Source organism: Drosophila yakuba, chromosome 2R (genome assembly GCF_016746365.2).
Source record: "Drosophila yakuba strain Tai18E2 chromosome 2R, Prin_Dyak_Tai18E2_2.1, whole genome shotgun sequence".
Lineage (NCBI taxonomy): Eukaryota > Metazoa > Arthropoda > Insecta > Diptera > Drosophilidae > Drosophila > Drosophila yakuba.
In genome coordinates, this window is record NC_052528.2 from 7,300,852 (window position 1) to 7,325,491 (window position 24,640).

Below are 24,640 nucleotides of genomic sequence, written 5' to 3' on the forward strand. Positions count from 1 at the left end.
TACTTGGTTACTATAGTTTTTGGACTGAATTTGAAGAAACATTTATTCTAACTAACACAAAACTCATTTAGATGGAGAAATTGAATGTATGTATTCAATTCGAATAAAACATACCAAGGGCATCATTGCCTTAAGACATCTCTGAGATCCACTTTGCATTCGGCTAATTTATCGATCCGAGGCGCTGCCTCACAGCAATTGCCACAACAATCAAAATTCATATGTGCCCTAATGCCCTGCGAACTTCAAGTCCCCTTCCTTTCCCCTCGCAATTCAAAGACAGCTTGGTGGCTTGGGCCCGAACCTCAGGAGTCAGTGGGTGTGGTGTCAGGTGTCAGTCAGTCGGTCGTTGGACTACAACTTCCACCTCCTACGTGCCACGCTCTGTTTGCTTATCGCATTTGCCTGTTGCAAGACTCTGGTGGAATTTCTGGTGGAGGCACGTGCCGTTGGCTGCATATGATTACAACTACAATTACACAAAGTGTAGCGGGATTTCACTCACCTGGGGGTCTCCTCCTCCTCCTCCACCTCCTGCTGCTGTTCCTGTTCCTGCTCCTCCTCCAGATCCCATTCCCACTCCCAGTCCAAGTCCCAGCCCGATTCCCAATCCCGTTTCCATCCCAGTCAGCGATAATTTACGATTACGCTCGCGCTCCAGTCTCATAAGTATCTGCGCATTCTGCTCGCAGGAGTATGTGTGTGTCTTACGCTTTCGTTCCAGACTGTACTCGTACAGCGGCCTTGCCGCATTCGGTTGCAAATCCAGTTGGGCCTCGTCGCCAGCATCGCAGCTGCACAGGGACTGATTGGAGCGGCCCTTGCTCCGCTTCAGGGATCCACGGTTCGACGACGAGGGCGTTAGGCGCTGTTCGCTTACGAAGTTCGAGAAGGTCACCACATTGCCGGAGGAACCTAGCGAAAGAGGGAAACCTTTAAGTGTTTGCACTCCCTAGAAAAGTTGCTAAGCTTGTATTTAAAGTACGAGTAACAGAAGCGCTTTAAATCCTGTCTGATATTAAAGCCAAGAGTTAATATTTACAGCGGCTGTGCAGTAGCTACAATACACTAAAGCGTGTACTGAAATCGCTGGCAGTAAAATCTGAATAAAGCTGTTAAGTTCTGACACTTATTTGGTTAATGAGCAAGCTGGTAAAACTATAATATGATTGACTGAGCGCGCTCTGGCGTTTATTCACTCCTCACAAGAGGACTACCCACCTGAAGTGGCTCCTTTTCGCTTGGATGGTGAGACGTAGAAGATGTCGTGCTCATCGAACTCCACGCTCCGCTGACTTGTTATGCAAGCACCACCGTTCAAGCCAGCCACACCGCCCAAACCACCGGCACCACCAAGTGCTGTGGTGGCCGTGGCCGTACTACTGCTGGTGGTGCTGGCCGCACTGTTGCCACCGCTGCTCAGGTTGCAGCCGTGATCCGCCAAGGCGTGCAGCATGGGATGCACCTGTCGATCTCTCAGGGAGTGCTGCTTGTGCAGGCCATTAGCCCGTCTTAGCTCCGTCATCGTCCTGATTTCACTCTGCGCGTCTTTTATTCCCGGAGCCGGCTTATTGTCATCACTCCTCCGCTCATGAAATATTCATGCCACACGACTTCGAGTCCTTCGCGACTGGGGCATTAGCATATCACTTTGATTTCAAACGGGCTTGCTTGCTATATTTTTAATTTTAAATTTGCCCTCTTGCTGGCTAAGCCGGCTAACGGTTTCCTTGTGTCAATACAGCAGATTCGCAATCCGATTTGCCAGCTAACTGTTTCAATTCTGGCCCACGCCCCTTGCCGTCTTGGCCCTCTCATTGCCAGCTTTTTCGGATTTCTTCCTTTTTTTGACTGCTTACATTCTTTTCGCTTCCTTGCAATCAGTTCCTCTTTGGCGGCCTGGCTTTGTTTGCCCTGTTAATAGACTTGGCTTAGTCGCCGCCGGATGTTTGCCTATAATAACTGCAAAGAGACAGCAAAGAGTGAGAGATGAGATTAAGCTTAGGCTTAGGCGATATGTGTGCTGAAAAGTCTATTCTAAATTGATTTCATTGTTTGCCAAAGTATCAGAAGGAGTGAGTGCTTGTAAATATGTACAAATAATTTATGGAGGCAGATATTTACTTATTTACCAAGGAGTTTTCCTAAGCAAAGTAAGCTGGAAGTACTTGAGTAAAATTCTTGGGCATCAATCAAGTTCGGTTTTGTAAGGGATTCGGGCAAAATTGTATTGCTGCCTAAGGTTACAAAATTGATATATTTATTGTCAGATATTTTTGTCCTAGTTGGTTATTTAATACCACTTTTTATTCTATATACGAGTATCATATAATTTAAATTAAATTATATTAATAATTAAATAAAATTAATTCTCTTTTCCTTTCATAATTTTCCCATTCTCCACTGTCCGCTGTCGTTTGCCCGACATCTACACAACGTAATCCCTATTAGAAGACTAGAAAGAAGAACACTAGAAAGAACTATTACAAGTCTTCGAGAATTACCAACACAAGGTTCCCATTAGGATATCGTCTTTTTAGCGTACTACTACCATCTAGGCAGCTTATTCTAATGAGAATTTTATTTTTATTCAATAATTTACAGCTATTAACATATAAAAAATAAATATACAGTCTCCAATTTAACACACGCACCTTGCCAATTAACCGGGCTTTGGTCTATTGATTTTTCTGGCGCGTGTTGTAAAAAGTCATTTATTTTCTGATCTCCCAGTTGATTGAAGTTTTTTTCTACGGCACTTCAGTAATTTAAGACCGAAATGGAACGCCTTATGCTAGGCAACAATATTTCCCCCTCGACTTTGTAATATTTTGATGTCAAACTTTTCGCATAATCGATGGCAACTTTTTAATAAGCAAAAGCCGGCGAAACGAAAACAAAAGCCAAAACAAATATAATAATCAGGCAAAAAGGCGGGAAGGGAATACGGAATTTTTTCGAGGGCCAACAAAATAAGGGAATGGCATGACAGCCGTTCTTCCAGGAAAGTATGCAACGTAATAATAACGTTAAACGATAATCAGAACAGGCTAAACAGCAACAACAAGTGGATTCCTTAAAGAAGTTCCACCTATTTGGTCTTTTTATACATATATATGTATTTATAAAAATTTAGCGAACCAAAGGGGCATAAATATGAAAAGAAACAAATAGGCAACTTGAGCCAACTTTCAAGAGTCACACGTAGCACCCCCAATGTGCGTATGCATGTGTATATTTGCAATATTTATCGCTTCTTAAGTATTTTTAAGAAGTTTGCCATCGCCAAGTTTTGTCGACAGCTAACAGCAACAACCAAACAAGCTACAACCAAACACCCAACCCCAGCAAACATTTTTATCTTGGGCATATTTCAGGAGTCACTTCACTTGTCACAAGTCTCGGCGGGGAGCAAATTGTTTGGGACTTTTGTTTGCAAGAAGGCAGCCCCATCCCAAACATTCTTTTTGGCCAAAGTTTTGAAGGCTTTAATCAACTTGTGGCACCTAATGAGCGCCTGTAATGAGTTAATTGTTTCACATTGTTGTGCAGATCCAGTACAGTTAAGTGCTTTAGATTGTTGGGAATCTTTCTTCGGTATGTCAGTTATCAAGGGGAAAGTTTTAAAAGTATGATATAATTTAAGCTAAATAGTGGTAGTACTTAGACTTTTAAACGTTTTTCTCAATTAATAATTAATCCGATTTTGTGGAGCCAAATAGCCAAATTATATTCGCACATTACCTCTGAAATTGTATATATCTGTTCGAATGTTTAACAACTTTTCGTCGCAATAGCTGACATCTTATTTGTTGAAGGTGCCTTCGTCACTAGACTTTTTCCCCGTTGAGGGGGGTTTTTGTTTGATGATACATATATGTAGTTGGGTTTTTCGTACTGGTCGTAAACTATGTGGTCCTTTTCCTAATAACTAGCATAGAGATGAGTGTGGGGAGGAACCTCGAAGGGACAACGCCAAACTGAAATGAAAATCTAATTTGCAGCAGAACGCACTGAAAGTGTGATGGAGACGAAAAAGTGGAGGGAAATAGCAACACAAGTGATACATGGGCTCATGGCATTTGCGTTTAAAGACCTCAAAAAGGACTTCCGCCAGCACTGGCCTACAAATTAACATGCCCCAATCTGTGACTGTTCTGTGTTTGTATGCGTATGGGTGCCCGAGTGTGAGGGTGCGTAAGTATGTGGGCGGCATGAATTATGAGTAAGGCAGCTGCAGACTTAATGGAAAATGCTCAAGCCGGGCCAAGAGTGTCTGGCCAAGAGCACGCAAGGCGTAAATTAGAAGAATGTTGAAAAAAACAGGGAAAGGAAAGTTAATCTCGAGCTACGGAAGCCTATATGCTCTGCCATTACAGTAATATAACTCAATGATTTCCCCATTTTATTTACTTATCTCGTTCTTAATCTTAGAAAATAAAAAAAAATGTTTCAGGATTCAACTTAATCCCATTTTGAAAGGTGCAATAGGTCCATGGTTAGTTCGACCTATCCCTCGAAAAGAGTATATTACAGGAAATTCCCACTGCTCCCACGTAATCACGCATGTGCATACCCGTACGAGTGTGATGTAATAAGTTGTTGTAATGCTCGCGTAACTCATAAATTAGACACGATCTATTACGGACGGATTTATATGCATGAGAAGTCTGAAACAGAGACAAAAGCCCCGAATCAAGCAGCATATAACTTTATAAAATGGGTAGAAGCAAGTGGGTGTCATTTTTAATTTTTGACACGTAGTCTTAACCAAAAAGCCCGAACATGTGTTCTTGTCATTTCAAATATAAATATAAAAGCGCAACGCAAGACATAAAATGTACAAGTATTTTAAAATTCCAATTCTGGGCTGAAATTCTCGTATCGTATCGTATAATGAGTTCTCTGGCGGCGGGTCATAAATACCATTTGGAGTGTATGCAGCGCCCATAGAGGTGGGCTATAAAAATTTGTTTAACACGCACACGTACAACTGGCACACACACATGCACGCTCATAAGCTTATGCATACAGGAGCAAATCAAATTTGTTTTATTCCACTTCTTTTTCGCTTTTGCGTTGCTGTCGTTTTTATGACAGCGCAGCAAATTAATGAAATTTACGCAATAAATCATTTCAGCTAAAATGTGCTCAGAAAGAGACGGATACACTAGAAAATATGTGTTAAATAAATAAAAGTGCTGCTCTAAAGGCTGTAAAGTTAACCAAATAAAGTAACAATTAGACAGAAAAATGAACATGAACGTTGTAACAATATAATCAGAAGTAGCAGCCTGCGCTTAATCGGTGTTTAATATAAAAGACGAGGTTCTGTTTGAATTTTATTTTTGTATGCCTGTTAAGCTGATAATATAACATTACTTGCTGAATTTAATTAGCAGAGATATTTTAATTGATACATGTGTACTAAAGAACAAGAATTGAGGTGCAAAGGGGTTACTGAATACTTCAAATACTAAAACTTTACAATTTTATAGAAACACTACAATTGCCATATTTACAAGTATTATTTTATGTATCACTAACGTAGACGAGACTCGCAGTAATTTTCATTCCGCTAGCCTCTAATCAATTTCAACAATTTCTCGCTCAGTTTGCCTCATTACGGAATTTATTTCCACAGCCAGCTGCCTGTGGCTAAGCTGCCACATTTATTTAAACGAAAACTTTGGTAGTTTCAGCTTCGGATGCCGGCGCTAGCACATTTAGCAATCCCATTCGCAACTCATATTTTTAGACTTGGCCCCTAAGTGCGTTGACTGCACTTTTGGCGCTCGCATAAAACTTTTTCGGGCTCACTGACCCCCTCGAAATCGCCCGGAATCCTTGCCACCCCACAAATAGTCATCTGGCTTTGTGGAGCCCCTCCTCCGAGCACCAAGCCCCCCTCGCTTCTATCTCGTGTAATTCAGCTTGCATCCGTTTCTAAAAAGTTACGCTGCACCCGAAAATTCAAGTGGTTGGACCAAAGGCTTTTAGCTGACTTAACACCAGCAATCGCGCGTACACAAACATCCTCAGATGCACGGAGAGAAAATATGTGGATGACATTTTTTTTTACTCCCAAAAGCTATGATAATATAGAATTATAAACGTATACAATTTTTCCAGTGTGCCCAAAGCACCAACACATACTTGGCTCATATATTTATGTACCTCTTCCTGCGCTTTCACTTCCCCGTTTTAGTGGCCTCATAAAGCTTGAGCTTAAGCATGTCGCAAAGAAAGGGTTTCCTGCTATTCCCGAATATTTGGGAAAAAATTCGCGCTTGAAAATGCGTATATGTGTGACTTTTGTGGATGCAAAATAAAAAGGAACTTCACAATGGCGAGCGTAACTTAAAATATAGAAATAACTTACAGCATAGCTCAAGCCAAACAATGCGCGACATTTTCTCGGAGAATTCAGAAAGGATCAACGCCCCCTTCGCGTTAAGTATAAGTGGGCGTTCCAACGCAGTCTTGCCCAGAGTCTCGCTGTGCCTTTTCTCGCCCTTTATTTGTGAGTGTCAGCCCCGAAATTTTAGTCTTTGCCATCCTTGTTGGTGGAGTTTATATGTCTGTGTGGATCCGTGTTACTATTAATACCCCTTGCTCGTTGAGTAAAATGGTGGTGGTCGTTTAAAAGGTAGAAGAGTTTCAGCCCTATAAAGTATATATTCTTGATCAGGATCAGGAACCATGAAAACCACTAGCTAAGTAACGGGTATCTAATAGTCGAGGAGCTCGACTATTATGCTTTCTCTAGTTTTATTTAAGGTTGAAGTGTAATGCATTTTGTTCTTTTTACAAACCTTGAAAACGCCGTTCTTCCCTTGAGTAAACTGACGGTGAACTCAATATTAGGTGTACTTGACTTGACGGATTGCAAGTCACTTCTGAAAGAAAAGAGCCGAAACGTGTTTTAATTTTAGAATTCTAAAACTCACATGTTTTAATTTTTTATTTTATTTATTTAACTATTATTATTTGCTATTGCTTCCATCCATAAATCAACAGCCAGTCGCCTTAAAGAGCTGACCAACTCGGCGTGCAATTTATTTTGAATAATTTTTGTTGTATTTGGTCACAGTGGCTTTTGGCTCTGAAGCTGCATATTTGCATGATATTAATTTGCATAATTATGTTGGCCATAAAGAAATGCTGGCTAACAATTATAAAGGCCACAGACAAACACACTGGCAGCAAAAAAAACTAAACCGAGGGCAGTTGCCAAACACACACTGTCATAACTAATATAGAGTTATTTATCCCCGGGGACCGATTTATATTACTTTCCTGTTAGCCATGAAGTCCTCGTCTTTTCTAGAGGAGGTTAGTGCTACAAGGTCCTTGCTGTTCCACATTACCCGTCCTGCTTCGTAAATTTATCAGTGTCAAAAAATAATAGCGCGCCCGTTTTCGCTTTTAATAATTTCCCCTGCCGAGTCGAGCATTTGGAGCGGAAATTGCCGCTGCTCGAGTTTTGGGGCCGGGTCGTTTGGGGCCTTGAAAACAATGGTCAGATGCAGAGCTGCACTCAGGACATACGCCCCTAAATTATTTCAACTTCGAATGCTCCTGGAAGATATTCGCTGGGGGAAAACAACAGTCGCCCCGAATCACAATCGCATCTGTTTGTTAGTGAAATGTTCATTAAATTGATGTAATTTCACTTTAATCCTGAATTTTCTTGCCTGATTTGAATTGCATTTATTTGTTTGTTTTACTTGCCATATTGGCAGCTCTTGACATTTCGTGAATAAATTAAATTATTGGCTCTTCTGCGTACCCTGATTAATATTATTTGCTAATGGGAAGGGTTAATGGCTTTCCTTCAATATAATTGCATTTGATATGAATTTAATTTGATTAAAAATATTTAATTAAGATAAACACGCACTGAAAATGTATTCTTACTAATAATTGAAGTCAAGTAAACTTCACTTTAGTAAATAAGTGAGCTATATAAATATAGCTGCAGCTATGTTATCGTAGTTACCTTTTATCGTTATCCCTTTCTGGCCATTTATTAAGATTTCATTATGCAATTTCTCCTTTTTTTCAACTGTCCGCACATTTAGCAGCCGAAACTTTAGACATAAATTCAAGACCTTGCTCCCATAAATATTGCCCACTTATGCAGCACCAAGAAGCTCTTGTTATTTTCCCTGGGGCCTTTGTCGGGCTGAGCTATTGACTAAATACTTTGTCAAACTCATAAATTTAACATAAATATTTAAAAAATGCCAAAAACCAGATGAACAAAAATGTGGCAGGGCAAAATTGAGTTGAAAAGTTTTTCCGATGGGCGCAGCCATATGTATTAGCCCGAAACATTATTGGCTTGTTTTTTTGAAGCTCATAAAAGCAAGACGGACAGCAACTTAGGCAGCTTCTTTCTTATTCATGGGTATGGCTCGTCAAAGCCTACTTAATGCCCAATATTGGCCAAGGCTTAAACAGTTTTGACCATTTCATGAGCTCAACTTTGTTGGGCAAAAGTTTCCTTTTTCTTATTTTTTTCGAATCCACGTTGATATTGAATAGCGGCGGGCTGCAGGAAATTAGAGCATTAATATTCAGCGTCGAACGCGACTTCAATGGTGAAGCAACTAGAGCTGTGTGGAGACTCACTGGGAAAAAATTGTTTATAAAAATAATAATTCAATCTCGAATTTTTTATCTACACTTTGACTGCTAGTCTAGTGTTTTACTATGCCTTATGACGTATTTCTGCGATTTGTCCTACTGAATGTTGTTAAAAAATTAACCGAATTTGCGAGATAAATATTCCTTTACTGAATCACAAAGTTTTCTAGCTCTGTAGCTGGGATAAGTGGAGGATATTCTGGCAGAGGTGTTGTTTGGCTCCATTATCACAAACACACACAGTTCCGTGTAGCATTAGAGTTTAATAAGTCAATAAGTTTGCTTTCAGGTATCCCGAACATGGCTCGGGACATTCTTATCCTTATCCCCCAACATTGGTGAGTGCATTAATATTTATGCTTATACCACTCAGGACTTGTTCTTCTCTGGCCATGCGTGCGTTATAAATAAAATTAAATGTATCAGTTAAGTTGAATTTTTGGGTCCGTATCCGAAAAGGAGTTCGGAGTCGATAATTCCACTTGGTTTTGGGGATAATGAGGTTGAGGTGGGGTGGGTCGCTTGGTGGGTCCTACTTCGCTTAATGATGCAGTCGTTAGCGCCAAGACTCTGCTTCAAGGGTTCTAGCTCCTTTAACGAAAATCTCCGTGGATGAGAAGTAATGTCTTATGACCGTAGCTGTAATTAGGTTTTGGCATAACTAAGTGGAGTGCTGCATGCCATTGGTGATTGTGAGAGGGATTTATTATTCCGAGGTCTTCTTAAAGGTGTAACCGCAAAATATCCCTTTTAGGAACTTTATGTGAAAAATACTGTTTAAGGAATGCCAACAGTTTTCAGAAAATGCCTTTGCTTTTTTAGGCACTTACACCTCTTACGTTATCTACTTATTTCATTTACTTTTCGCATTTCCCTTTAAGTTTTCACTACTTACACACAAATAATTTTATTGCATAATGACTAAATTATTATTTATGAAGTAAAAGTAGTTAACTTTCTAGTCTTACTTCCCAATTTACTGCTTTTAACTATTTTCGCTTTACTATTTTCACTTCCATTTCTGCACCCTCGATTATTGGTCTTCTTCGTGTTAACGCTTTTTCCCCACATCCCTCCGATTTTCCTTTAGTTTTTCCCGTGTTTTCGTGCCGGCACCTTATCTATCCTATGCTGTGTGCTGGCGGTATCAAATAACATCTTTATCATACATTTTTGCGTTACATGCACGCGACTGAAATAAAAATAATGATCAAGGAAAGTACGGAAAACTGAGGGGCGAAACCGGGGAAAAATTATAGCTTTATACTACGAACGCGAAATAAGAACAACAAAAATAACATTACCTACAACCTCAACTGTTCGAAGAATTAACTCACATGCTTGGCATAATAAGCATAATAGCTTCAGCGTTGGCTTTTGTTTTTTGATGCCGCATGTACCCTGTAAATTAATCATATAGAGCATGTGGGAATTCAGAAAGCTGTGGAAGCTTTAATACATTAATATCCTATCATATGAAATTATACTACATTTAATTTTTAAAATATTTTACTAAAAACTTTCTGTAACCAACATATTTGAATAATTAAATATTATTTTGTAAGGTAGTACTAGGGTTCAGCTTATAGTATTTTTTCAGTTTTATGTTTTCCCTACTGTCGATGAGTTTGTTGGTGCTTACTGTTGGTGGATCTCCCTGCCTGCCTTCCTGATTTCGTTTGTATGGTTAACATGGTCTCTTTCCCGGTATACCGCCCACCCAGCTTTCACCCACCAAACAGACAGCCTTGGGAGTAGTGGAAAACATGCAGGGAAATGGCAGAAACTTGTCGCCTTTCGGCCTTGCTGAAGAAGCTATCGAAAGCAATGCACAAACAACACAATTAGTGAAGAGAGTTTACAGGCGAGACTCCCAAAGAATCCCCGGGTCATCAGAAGCTCCTCTGCTAATTGAGCAGCTTGTACTGCACAATCGAATTAATTTATTCTGTCTGGAAAAACTTCAATCAATTCGACCGGCGGTTTCCTCCTACGAAATGATGACTTAATGCTGCAAAGGCGTTCTGCTGAGCCAGAGTTGGGAAATTAATTTCCCAAGTGCATTATTTAGCGGGTGTGGTACGAGAAAATATCATCCAGTCCCAGCAGCGCATAAATCGACGTAATGGCAAATTGTAGCTGGCGGAAAGAAAAAAGGTGGAAGCTTCACATAATGCCGGTCTGATGAAAAATGAAAGCCAGCCGGGAATGTCAGAATTTCCACGGACTCCAGCGTTAGCCGAATGTTCGCCTTTTGAGTTTTATGGTTACCAAATATCAAATCTTTGAAAATCTGGTGGAGCTTTAGCTGGATTTTGCGACATAAATGGAAGACCAAATGAAGTTTCATCGATTCGTGTTCGAATTAAACTTAATATATTATTATTGTTGTTTTTCACAGCAGTGATGGAAGTTAATAGAGTGCCATTATTGATGTTAGAAGCCAGTATCCGTCGATCTCAGGAACTATGAAAGCTGAAAAGTTGAGACTAAGCATGAAGATTCCAACGCAAGTTCTTTTCCAAATGCCACGCCCACTCTTACGGCCAAAATCCTAAATTTGTATATTATTTTTAATTTCGATCGATGTGCCACAAAAATGTAGAAACTTTTCGAATGCCCTTCCACTAGCGGATAGTCGGGGAACTCGACTAGAGCGTTTTCCCTTGGATTTTCTTGTTCCCTCCAGAATTCAACCATCTATCATATTCGTCCCATCCAAGAATGTGTTGAAAAAAACCGGGCATAACTTTAACGCTCATTTATCCGGCGGCTTTAAAAAAAGTTCTCTGACAGCCTCCTTTGGTTACCCGCCCTTCGGGTTTCCTGTCTGACTGTCTATCTATCTGTCGCATTGTTGGCCTTTTTCTCGACTTTCCCCGACTGACTGAGTATGGCAGCCATTTTCGAACACACAAACTGCAGAGTGGAATGAGATGGAGAGTGTCAGGCAGAAAAAGAGATACAGGCTCCACTTACTCGGCTCTTGGCAGGCTCATAAAATTTTATGATTTCGATCAACTCGAGTGCGGAAATTATTAAGAGTCGAATCTGTTTCAGCATCCTGCCACGCTGCCATCTCTTTCTGCTGCGTTGTTCTTGTCTCTCTCTCTCGCTTTTTGTGGGCGCTGCTCTACATTTTCATTTGCACATGTATGCACGAGTATGTCTTTTGGTAAATACAACCTGAGCCAAAATAATAGAGTTGAGAATCAAAGTAAATGTATTCGTTTTTCAGAAAAGCTTTCGATTGTTACTTTCTAATTATTTAAATAATTTTAAATGTCATTTCTTAGATTCTTTTTTCTACATATATTCTCTTGTTATTTTAAGAGAACACTTTCAACTTGTAAATCTGCATATTATTATTTCTTACTATTTTCTTGCAAGCTCTTTTCAGTGGCTTGTGTATGTGAATATATTACTTCATGTGCCAGCTGTTGGAGGGTAAGTGCTCTGGGCATATAGAAAACTGGGAGGGTGTCGTGCGATTTCGCGTAAAGTGCGCGGCACATAAACTTCATTGGCCATGCCCCGAGCCGGTTTTCCTGACGACCGAAGAGTACCTGCCATTTTAATTTATATTGTAGCACAACAACAATAAAAAGCACGCACTCAGTAGTAAGAAAAGCAAAAACCTTGCAAGCGTATTTATTCGGTTCCCCACGCACCTTTTCTACCTTCAGCATCTCCATTTTCCAGACTTTTACCTGGGAAAGTACGGTTTTATCAGCTTGGCAGTTGGGAATGAAAACCAGCCAACACGCAACAACTTTCTGCCAATTTCTTAGCGCCTTGCACAAATTTTATTATATCGTGGAAAGTGTCGGGAGTCCAGAAAAGTTTGGGAACTTAGATTGTTGCCTAGAATGTTAAATTTTTGTATTAAAGACACAAAACCAATTCATTAAAACATATCATAAACCAGCCACTTTAATTTGCTTTTCTCATTCCCAATGATTATCGCCTTTAAAACGCTATTAATAAATTGGCAGTCGCTTGGTACCAAAAAAACTGTTCTAGCCAAATTCCAACCAACAACATAGGCAGCTTCCAAACAACAGCCCTTATTTGCAGACTTCACCTTCATCTGCCTAATATTTTCAACCCTTATCCACAAAGCCCCACCCAAAAGAGCCCCGGCCACCAAACATTTAGTGAAATGACCGCAAAAGTTATTTTTAAAATCATATTCGACCAAGCACACGCTCACATGGAGAAACTTTGGGGCCAAAGATAAGCCAAGAGCAGCTGTAAAAAGCACATAAACATGCGTGTCGAGCTGGGTCGCATTTTTTGGGTCAGGTTTGTTCCGGGTCACTGCAGAGCAAGCTGCAGCCCCACACCAGTTAGGAACCCCCGTTTCCCATTCCCCATTTCCACATTACACCTTCGTGTACTTTTCACTTTCCAGGCGTGTTGTTTTGTTGTTTCTGGCGCTACTTTGAAGCTACTTAAGCCGTTTTGAATTTTTTATGAGACCTTCCCTTTGGTCATAATGCTTTTTCGTGTATATTGATATAAATGTTTGTACATGCCCAGGTGTATGAGGGATAATGATCGAGCGGGATGTGGGGATGCCCCCTCTTTAATAAGTCGGAGTTTAATGCCAGAGCGGCATAGAAAAAATGTATTTCGGTTACTAAGATAAATCAATAAACCCAATGGTACAAAGTAAACAGACTATAGCACTTGTTTAGTTTTTGTAAAAAAATGGATTTCGTTTTTCGTTTTTTTAAGCCAAGAGATGTGTCCCGCTTAGTTATCACATTGATAATTATTCCCTTTAAACGTATCGTCAGTTTTGCATTTACGTGGTTGTCGTTAAATTGCATAAATATTTTAATATTTTCTCCTGTATATTCGAACTTTCCCTGTTTCATTTCGCGTTCGTTTTGAGTTATGTATTGTTTCGCACATTTGGCGCGTCGATTTATTTACGGCACCCATAAATTTTGCGGGTGTGGTGGCGGTGGTAATGTGTGGGTCCTGTACGCCGCACTCAGAATCCTGTGTCCTGTGGCAGGACCCTGTCACGTGTTGCATCACCCGCACAGCAGTTGGCATATTATTCATTTTTATTATATTTTGTCGCCTTAACGACCATAAATTGCATTAAAAATGCTGTCATTGAATATGCTTTTGCGTAATGGTCAGGTGGTGTAGCTACTGCGGAGCACGTATAAAAAGAAGCTCTATAACCGCCCACATTGAAGTAATTTATGGCCAAAAATTTAAATACAAAATCGTGTATATAGGGCAAAACCCCTTCAGCGTTGACAGCAGAAAAGATGCGAATTCATCCGTAAAATATTTAAAATTCATTTTACCCAGGAGCCGCCTTTTTTTTATTTCCTTCGTCTCGATTTTTATGGTATTCTGAATTGAAAAACTCACAAGAGCTAAGTCTAGACCATCCCTATATGTCCACCAGACGTCGAAAATATTTTAAAATGTGTTCCGAAGCCAAAAAGTTGGCGCAGCAAAAAAAAGCTGAAATCACCGAAAGTTGAGGCAAAAAATGTGTAACTTAACCCGCATCACGAATTTGTCACGATTTGTAGTCATCGTCCTCGGCTCATTCCATGTCCTTGCCAGCCATGAAAAATGACCGAATTCAACGTTGCGTATACTTAATGCCTGCCCTGGAACTCACACCCTTAACCTCCCATCAGCCCCCGTGACAATTGTGTGGTTAGATTTTTTGTTTCCCCGTCTTAGCGCTTCAGAATTTCTGAACAGCAGCAGCGACTCCTTCACACATCGTTTGTCACATTGTTCGCTGCAGGATCTAAGATCCTTTTCCCATGGTGTTTGATGTTGTTTTTGAGCCATAGTTGTTGCCAAAGGCAATGCCATTACTATTTGCCATTGTCAGTGCTTTGTTTGTTGTCGAATATTTGTTGTGATTTTTCATCTCACTGTACTCGTAGTTTGCTTTTTGCACATTAGTGTGGGCGTGTCATGTGTAATCAATTTTCCTTTCTATGGCAGCAGGTGTCTAAAGGATCTGCCATTCAGAGCTTTCCTTTTCAGTTGTATATTCCACCTCAAAGAAATTGCACTTAAAGTTTATAAAATTTATGCACAGGAGCTTCCCAGATATTTAGCATTGTGAAGGAACATTTTTCAAATTTAATTAGCAGACAAAACTTTAGACAACAGACAAAGCCCGGGTAAATTGAAAACGCGAAAATCAGTTTGCATATATTTCGTGGCGTACAATGCGTATGATTGACATTAAAACATTAATTATGCAAAGCGCAACGAAACTTTTTTGTTGAATTGTATTTGCTGTTAGACGAGTTTTCTACCCGCTAGTCCTCCATATTTCTTCACCCATTTACATTTTCCTTAACATCGTTATACACTGTAAAATTAGGATTGGTAATATTATATTTGAAGGTTATGGACTTTTTTCCTAACGCAGTATATTTATATTCTTTTTTAAGGAACAGCTTAAAATTTTTCATTATGTTTTCAAAATTTCGTAATATTTAAATATGCAATTTTGGTATTAAATACAGTAACGCATTTCCTCGAGTGTATATTACAATGGTGTCGAGTAACCCAGAAAACTTTGTGGAAGTTCTTTCTGCTCTTCCTCTTGGGCCACATGTCGTATGCGCAATGTCAGCATTTTAACCACAAAGAGGCGTCGTGAAACGAAGGAGGCGTGGCGGCGAAAGTCAAGTTTTTAATTGTTTTCGCGAATTGATTTAAAAAGCTTGTTGCTTGGCGGCAACTTGTTCGCCATGAACTTCATTAATATGTCAGAGTTTCTGTGGCCCAGAGACGGAAAAGCTCGTCGGTCTACTAAATGGCCTGGCTCCCTGTAATCAAAAACAACAGCAGGAGCATGGACCTTTCACGGAAAACCAAACTGCGACAGCATCTGATGAAAAGCCTGATTGACAGATGAGGAGGATGAGGGGTCGGACCCATGCCCACCATGGCGAGGCATTAAGACAAACTCTTTGGCGGCTCACTTTGGCGTGCTTTATTTATGAGATGCCGCGGCGAAGGACCAAGGCAAAGCTGATTGCGGACTCGCCGTCTCCAGCGGCTTTCAATTAAATGCACAGATTTTTCAGCCTGCCTCGCCCCATTTCTGTTTTTAATTATGTACTTTTTGGGGCGGCACAACATGCACTGGGCGTGGCATTTAATTGTCGACACAAGAGCGAAATAATTTTCATATCAGCTTAAGTTGTTTGCTCCGCTGCCCGCCCAATCGAGCATCCTTAAAAATGAAAGGCGGCGCGACGTGGAAACATGGTATCAACTGTTTAATTAAGGGCCAAGACGGTTCGGTATTGATGATTTCGTGGGGTGGTCCTGCGACCAGGTACTCTCAGGTGTTTATTAATGAATTTTAAATCCTTTGTAGTGCTGGGGAATTTATCTTCCGAGTTGCGCTTTACAAAAGGGGCTGTCAGTTGTGGTCTGCGCGGCAAGGAGTTGAGTTTTTCAAAGAAGATGTGGTTTTGTAGATACTTACTTACAAGTGATGGAAATAACGTTAAAAATATTTATTGTATAAAATGGGATTAAAAAGCGAATATGGCAGAGCTGAAATGCAATGAATGCATACACATTTTTAAAACATATATTTCCATCTACATAAATTCGCTTTATTCTCGGCTCTGATCCAATTTCATCTTATTCTATCACAATAACTAACGCTGTAAATCCCAAACTTTTCAACCCCAATTAGCTGAGTTAAGTGTGGAAAACCTCAGACCCTGGCACAATGACAGCTGACCTAAATATATTGAAATAAAGTTTCCTTGCCCTTATGTAGAAGCCCTACCAAACTGCCCAAAAGTTGGCTTGACCGAAAAATGAAAATTGTGTAGAGCATTTTGGGAGCATGAAATATTCATAAGTTGCAAATTAAACTTTCATAAGGTAAATGAAACAAGGGAAAGACATTTAACGTTCGCCATTCAAATTTTAATAAAATTAATTATGCAACAAGCCCAGACAGAAAAAGCGAAACTAAGTGAAAATACATTTTTCTCTGAACTTTTCTGATTTCAATTAAAAGAACGCGCAGCCAAAGTTGTTAATCAACCAATCAAAGTGTCAAAAGTTAATAATACGCCTGCAATGGATTTCGAGACAATGGCCACTTAAGCTGCCAAATGGAATAAAATGCAACTCAGGGGCCTCCCAAACTCATTCTCAATTTCGCAATAAATTTTATAGAAATTTTCACTCTTTGTGTTTGTTTCCGGTTTGGCACTTTTGTGTCATCCGAATGTCACACACTTTTGCTTAGAGTCGAGCAACTTTTGTTTACGAGTTCCATGTGCCTGTCACGCCCCTATATATTCCCTGTTCTTCCGCATTTTCCTCCCACAACACTTTGCATAAATTGTTGGCTGTCGTCCTTGGCAGCGAGAAATCAAAAATGAAACAAAAGCTGGAGAGAATGGAAAACCTCAGTCGCTGTTATTGCCGGAAAATTTTTATTTATCTTCTAATTATGTAAATGACAGAGGCGAAAAGAAGAGAAGAGCAATGTGTATCTACTACCAGACTCAGCATTTTGTTTTGCATATTTCCGTATGGCCAAAATAGCGTTACAAGAGGAACCCCTCAAAAATAAATCTTATTTGTTCTACGTAAAAATATATTTCTGGTCTGACGTTTTACAGAAAAAATAAATAAATATAAAAATAAATTTAAACATTTAAAGTGTATTTCTTTTCTTTAATAAAAAGCAATAGAATAAAAAAGGAATGATAAAGCCCCTCAAATTAAACTCAGGAGGTTTCTTTGAAACTAAGGTCCTTTTTTGATTTTTGGTATTCTTTTGTACCCTGTTTGGCTTCTGTTTTGCTTGACCAAAAAGAAATGAAATAAAATTATTATGCCCAAGCACAAATGTGGCTTTCCTCCAATTAACCAAATTTTCGTTCCTCCCACCAATTGTTCGGGTCATGCATATGCATTAGCAAATTAATTAGGGACAAGTCGCAGATCCTGATTAGCCATGCTGGTCATGGCTTTTGTCAATCCAAACATTAACAGCCAACAGCCAAAGGAAAAGTCATTCAAATGGAATTTGAAATGCAAATGGAAAGAAACAAATTGGAACAACAAAGTCATTGGGGAAATCCAGTTCAGGAATTTTGTTCAATATGTTAGAATGCCAGCCGCTGGCCAATATTTTGTCAGCTTTATTTTTACATTTTTTTTTGGCTCGATTTTTCTTTAAATTAGGAAGAAAAATCCCAAGGTTTTCTTCCTTTGTGACATGTCGTGTTTATGGGGCTTTGCTGCTTCTTCATTTCGATTTCAGTTTCGGTTTGTACTCTTTTGGGTCCAGCTTTTCATTTCATTTTATATAAGATATTTATTTGCTGCTTAGTTGCCTTTCTGGCTTTCCTTTTCCAAATTGACAAATAAATAGCCTCCCGGCTCGTTTTTCTTTCTTTTTCAGCAAAAGTCTGTTGTTGGTGCACTAAGCTGAGCTGAGGGTTTCGCTTTGTCTGAGCACTTTTCCAGAGATTCGGTTTTTGGAAAATTAATTTTGCATAATAGGCGGAAAAGCAAAAGAGAAGAACCGATGTACAGAAGTCTAAAAGTTTTTCTGTAGAGGTCTTAACTATATAAAAACTTACGAATTTTATACAGTCAATACTTTTCCTTATTTTAAGAGCTATTGAATAATGCATCAACACAATAATTAGCAATCTCTTGAATTGAAAAAGGCTTTAGTTAGAACCAATGGAAGGCAAGTGAAATCAAATTGATACAGCAAAAGTGCTCAGAATTCTTTAGGCCATATTTCATACATTTAAGTTTCGACTGCGCAATCTTACACTCGCTTTATCATTTGCTGGCAGGCCTCTTGTTAAAATTGCAATAGTTCCTCCCCTCGAATTCACGCTGTGCTCCAAATAATTATCGCTTAATGATGTGCAATGGCAACAGAAACCAAGTAGGAAGCTCAGTATAAATTTTCCGTTTTTTGGCACTGCTGAATGGTGAATCTCGGTTCAACGAACCCAGTTGAGAACTTTCATGCTTTTATATGTTTATTTATTGCAACGGGAAATTGAAAATGTTTCGCACATAAATTAAATTGCTCAAGTTGGCCTGCAGGAATTCATCAGCCAGTGAGCGTAATTGAAATCTGATTTATGTACGTTATTTAAATCGGAATGGAGGTCCTTGGAAAAAACTCAATTAGAGCGCTAATTAATTTATTTGCTCAACAAGCCGTGTTTGGCCGCAAACTCATTAACTTGTCACATGTAATCAGAGCCCAGTTTGCCTAGATCCTTCTTATCCTTTTCTCAAAACGGGAATGGGGGAACGCAAACTGCGAACTGAAAAACTAAAATTGAAACTAACTGACCAGCGACGGGCAAGGACATGGGTTCCAGACACGGACATGGACATGGACACTGAGCAAACTTTGCAACGTTGCAGGCGCCCAACTTTTAAGTGAGTGACTTATTTTTTGCTCCCATCTTTGCACCCCCTGCATTTTAGGGTGAGCCCGAGATGAGAAACTTTTAAATCGATGCCCGGCTAAAGTGGCTTCGTCATCGCACAGTTCCCATCGCCTAGTTGCCACTGACGGCCCAAACACAAGGCTTTAACTTAATTCAGCTGTCCAATGCAGGCGGTCAAGCGAGGGCGGGTTGAGGACATCGGCCGCGGATGGTCACGCAATCAAAAATTATAAACTAAGCCACACTTGAAAATATAAAGAACACTATTGGATCAAATCTTTACTTTATTGTAACTATCCAATATATGTTAGTGTTTATGATATTATCATATTGTATGTTCGCAACTTCTCAACCTAATCTCTCTATTGGCATTGCAAATTCGCTCCAATTTGCCAGCATAATTAAAAACCTACAAGTTTTTAGTGGCACTGTTTAAGTACTGTAGTGATTCCCTAAAGTCGCCTGGCAACTGACACGAGTAAGCGGTGGCTTTGATGGCTGGGCAGGCGAGGGGCTGCGCGGGAGTATGGGATGGAAAAGATTGCCTTGTCATCGGCATCGAGTTCATCATCATCAATGGAACGGAGGAGGGAGCTTCAGTGCCGGCATCGCATGACCACAAAATTTAACCCCGTCCAGGGATAATTTTGTCAAAATGCAACGTTCGATATTGGTGGGCACGCAGGGGCGCAAAGAAGGAGAGCGGATGCGGTAAGGTGGGTGTCTCCTGTATGTGTCTATGTCAGTGTGTGCTGCATATTGATGGCGTGATTTGCATTTGAATATGCGGCCAGCATGGCGACGTATTTTCCTTCTTTCTCTCAGCTTTTAACACCCACCCACCCACTCGCCTGCGCCCACGCCTCCCACAAAGCCCACCACCTTTCTGTTGTTATTTTTGTTGTCTGTGCATATTGCGCTTCGCAATTTTCACACGTTGATAAACTTGTTTCAACGTTGAGCATTCGTTGGTGCAGGAAAATGCAAAAGTGCACAGCGAAAAACGAGGCTGTATAATTGACCCCTCTATAACACCGCTTTTTACACAGCGAAGCTATCATAAATGGATTTCGGGTTTTGCAGCTTCATGATATTCACCTACATTTGACTCTGTTTACACAGTGCTTAAAACTTAGTATTATGTGGTTTTTTAACCTTTAATATTTATTGTTATTAAAAAACTGCATTTTTTAAAAACCAAAGATGCTGAAACTTACTGAAAAAAAAGTTAATCGAAAGTACGACGTGTTGATTTCAAAACAAAAACATTATCCATTCTCTAATGTATCTATATCAATTAAAAAGTAGCAACTAAAATAAAAAATACAGCTTTTAATTCTAGTCTACAAAATCTGCAACTCTGCAACAAAGAAGTCCCGGTTTATCTGAGTGCACCTGCAACAAATGAGCGAGCTGTTATTGCACCTGCTCTCGGGCTTTTCGCTTATTGCTGCCTGCTGGTGTGGCCCACCGATGGCGTGCACACTGCAATCAGGGTCCTGCATTCGGCATCCTGAACACCCATCCTGCCTCCTGCTCCAAAATTTGTTTTTTATCAAATGCGTTTAATTGGCAAAGAAGAAGGGGTGCCATCGGTGGGCGTGGGGCGATAACGAGACCGAGTCCGTTGTTACGCAGCCAAGAATTGTTGCATAATTTGGGGGCTTTGCTGAATGGCTGAATGGATGCCTGTGTCCTGGATATATCGCCTAATTGCATTGCTTTGTTGTTTATGAGCATTATGTCCGAGATTGCTTATTGCCCTCACTCTCTCTCTCCAACTGTCTCTTACGTTGCCACTTAAATGCGAACTTTTCCGTGACGGCCGTTGATTAGAAATTGCCAAATTGGAAAACGCCGATCGAAAGCGGTTGTTGCCGAACATCGCTAATTCGACTAACAGGTTCTAGTTGGTTGGATACAATTTGTAGGGTTCTTGTGACTTTGGTACTGCTATATAAGTTAATAATTACAGTTATCGATTTGATTTTGAAGATCGCAAGCGACCGTTTATTGCAATTTATCATTTGAAACTAAATCTAGCGTACAAAATGTTTCCCTAAGTCCCTAGCAATCAAGTGAAGTCGTCGGCAGCGGCGCAGCAGGCGTCGGCCGCGGCGCAGCGCAGAAGTGTCGATGTCGCGCTTAACCGTTCGTTGGCGTTGATGGCAGCGGAGACTATGTGGAACCACAAGATGTTAGAGAATCAATTGCAGGGCAATAACTCCTCCCCTCTTAATTGACGCTTGTCCTCGAGCGGTCATCATAAGGATGGGATGTTTTTGAGTCGCATCGTTGGTGGGGTGATTCGTGGTAGTTTGGGCACAGCATTAATGGTTTGAATGCCAGGTGTTGATTGTTGCGTGCGTTCGAGGTTTGTGCAACTCGGATGTGTTCTGCATTGACAACTTGATTGCTTCTATTAAAATTCTGGTTTTTACTAAATTACTAATGAATTTATATCTACATATTTTTAGACCATTGGAACCTTTGCAGAAGGCATTGATTCCGTACATTTCGTCTTTAATTGGTAAATTTTATTATTATTCAAATTAAATTATTATTTATTTATTATTATTAGTTTCCTTTACTGATCATGTTTTAAAATATAAGAAATAAGGAATTAACTGATTCAATATGGAGATTTCAATGGCATTCAAATTGTAGTTCCGTTGTGTAAAGCGAGAACGTGTGAAAGTTTTAACATTTATTTGACCGTCAAGGCAGAAATCGGTATATTGTTTTCAAGTAGGCTACTGGTCTCATTCAATTTAAACTCGCTCCGCAGAAACGCATTCACAACGCAATCTCTTCTTTCACGAGCCCAATCTAATTCTGCAAACCTATGGCCAACTCGTCTGTCAAAGTCGAATCGTTTCAAATTTAATTCTCGTGGTTACGTTAATCAGTACGTTTAATGTTTCTATGTTCTACTTGTCTATCGATGTGGCCACAGTAATTATTCTGAAGCAATCATGATCTTATGTTACTTTTATGTACTAATTTCCCTGATTCTGTTAATATTGTGGTACTTCGGTCTTCCTTAACTAGTTCCTTCCTAAATCTACTTGATAACTTAGAACCTAATCTTGTATTAACCCTAACGAAAATTTCTTGCCCTTTGATATAGGTCTTTATGGGCTTTCTTGTCCGGTTGTGGTATTCTATGTCGGTTTCCTGTTTTTGCCTAAGTCGGTCTATATTGTCCAGTCTAGCTTGTTCATATTTTTCTGGAGCTACGGTAGCTATCCTGCCGAAGAACACCTCTAGAGGTCGTTTTTTTGTGACAGAATGGACAGTGTAGTTATATTCATAGATGGCCCTATCGAGAAGTTCCTCGAAGCCCCTATGTGTTCCATCTCCTTTCAAACATCTCATTATTTCAGAGAGTGTGGAGTGAAATCTTTCTATCTGTCCATTTACTGTACTCTTATACGGAGGTGCTTTGTAGAGCTCAATACCCAGCTGGTCTGTCAACATGAATTTGATAGAGGCTGAGTTGAGGGACTTTTCATTGTCCATTACTATTAATTTAGGCACTCCATAATAAAACACGATATCTCTTAGGGCTTTCCTAATGTCTTCTACAGCTTTGGATTTGATAACTCTTCCCATGGCCAGTTTGGAAAATTTATCAATCGCCGTGAGCACCAGATGTCGTTCTGTCGAGTAGATGTCAATATGAATAATTTGTCCGGGGTATTCTGGCAAGGGAGTTTGTCTTATTTCTGGATGCGTGGGATGTCTGTCATATTTAGCAGTCTTACACACCAAACACTGATTCACGATAGCCGAAACTTTTTTCCTCATTTTAGGAAAGTATACTCTTTCGGACAACTGAGCTTTATTTTCCACAGCATTTCTGTGTGCTCTGTTATGTGTCCTAAGTATTTCTTCCTCTTGTTCGGCTTCGTTAACAAGGTCTTTGACTTTGCTTTGGCAGAATCTAATCTTGAAACCCTGAAAATGGATGGGGTAGAGAATTTGAATTTTCCCCATTACATCCTCGGATGTGAAAATTCCATTAATCACGGATGGGTTAAGATATTCTTTCAAATCTGACAAGAGACTATCGGGTGTGAACAAGTTGCGATCTACTAAATGCCTTTGAAATGTCGGGAATGGAATGCTAAATGAGTAGTTCTCTGACTCGGACTCCCTGAAGAAAATTTGATTCTTGAATGCGTTTATCGGGGCTTCAACGCTAGGTATCAGCCCATGGCTCGAACTGTCAGAGCTGTGCATTGTTGAGGCTACTGTGTTAATTTGTTCGACTGTCGGTCCTCTGGACAGAGCGTCGGCTACAGTATTTTCTCTGCCTGGCTTGTAGAAAATTTCGTAGTCATATTCCTCAAGGTATGCTTTCCATCTCTTAATCCTCGCATTTCCATTCCAACTACTGAGAGAATGGGTCAAAGGCTGATGGTCAGTAAAGATTTTCACCTTTGCTTTACCGTAAAGGTAAATTTTTAGCTTTTTTAGAGCCCAGATAATGGCTAACATTTCCTTCTCATTCGTGGCATAATTTTCTTCCGCCTTCGAGAGTGTTCTCGATAAAAATGAGATGGGTCTGTTCTCTTGTGAAAGAACAGCACCTACTGCGAAATTGGAAGCATCCGTTGTTAGGTGAAATTCTTTCTTAAAGTCCGGGTAGTGGAGTATTACGTCTGGAGAAACCAAGCTGCTCTTCAATTTCTTGAAGGCTTCTATTGCTTCGCGATTAAGGGAGACGGATTTTTTTGACGATAATGTCCTGGAAATTCGACCATCCTCCCCTCTCAAAAGCGAGCTAAGTGGTTTTGCTAACTTAGCGTAGTTAGGAATAAATCGCCTGTAATATCCGGATAATCCCAAGAATGATCTCAGTTCTTTGAGTGTCCTTGGAATTGGAAAGTCTGAGATTGCCTGTACCTTGGTTGGGCTGGTTTCAATGCCCTTGTCGGACACGACGAAGCCTAGGAACTCCACTTTTCTCTTCATGAACTCGCATTTATCCAACTGACATTTCATGTTGGCTTGCTGAAGAGTTCTGAAAATAGTGTCAAGGTTCTGGTAATGTGTTTCATCATCTTTACTAAAGATGATGATGTCGTCAATATAAATGAAACATATCTTACCGATATGTTCGTGAAGAATATCGTCCAGTGCGCGCTGGAAAATTGACGGTGCATTTTTCAGACCGAATGGGAGTCGTGTAAACTCATATTTTCCATTATTGATGGAGAAGGCGGTCTTTTCGATATCAGATTCCTTTAAAAGAATCTGATGAAACCCACTTTTCAGATCGAGCACTGAGAAAATCTTGTTGTCTCCCAATTGGGCCAACACTTCATTAATGTCAGGGATAGGGTATCTGTCCGCTACCGTTACCATGTTAAGTTTTCGATAGTCAATTACCACCCTGTATTTTTTCTTGCCAGAGGAGTCGAGTTTTTTTGGTACAATCCACACTGGTGAATTGTAAGGTGACCTTGAGGGTCGAATGATTCCATCGTGTAAAAGTTCGGAAATTTGTT

General features: G+C 40.0%; 1 protein-coding gene across 3 annotated transcripts in view; it reads right to left on the reverse strand.

The window, feature by feature from the left end:
- LOC6529563 overlaps nucleotides 1–24,640 on the reverse strand; it is a 124,424-nt gene that overhangs the window by 49,881 nt on the left and 49,903 nt on the right. The window contains exons 4-7 of one of the 3 annotated variants that reach the window (XM_039373188.1): nucleotides 6,816–6,899; nucleotides 6,383–6,666; nucleotides 1,222–1,962; nucleotides 506–915 (exon numbers count right to left, since the gene is read on the reverse strand). In XM_039373188.1, the coding sequence (XP_039229122.1) occupies nucleotides 506–915; nucleotides 1,222–1,525 (714 nt within the window). In that variant the 5' untranslated portion in view covers nucleotides 1,526–1,962; nucleotides 6,383–6,666; nucleotides 6,816–6,899. The remainder of the gene's footprint in view (nucleotides 1–505; nucleotides 916–1,221; nucleotides 1,963–6,382; nucleotides 6,667–6,815; nucleotides 6,900–24,640) is intronic. The other 2 variants (XM_015196616.2, XM_039373189.1) reach the window with 2 other exon arrangements.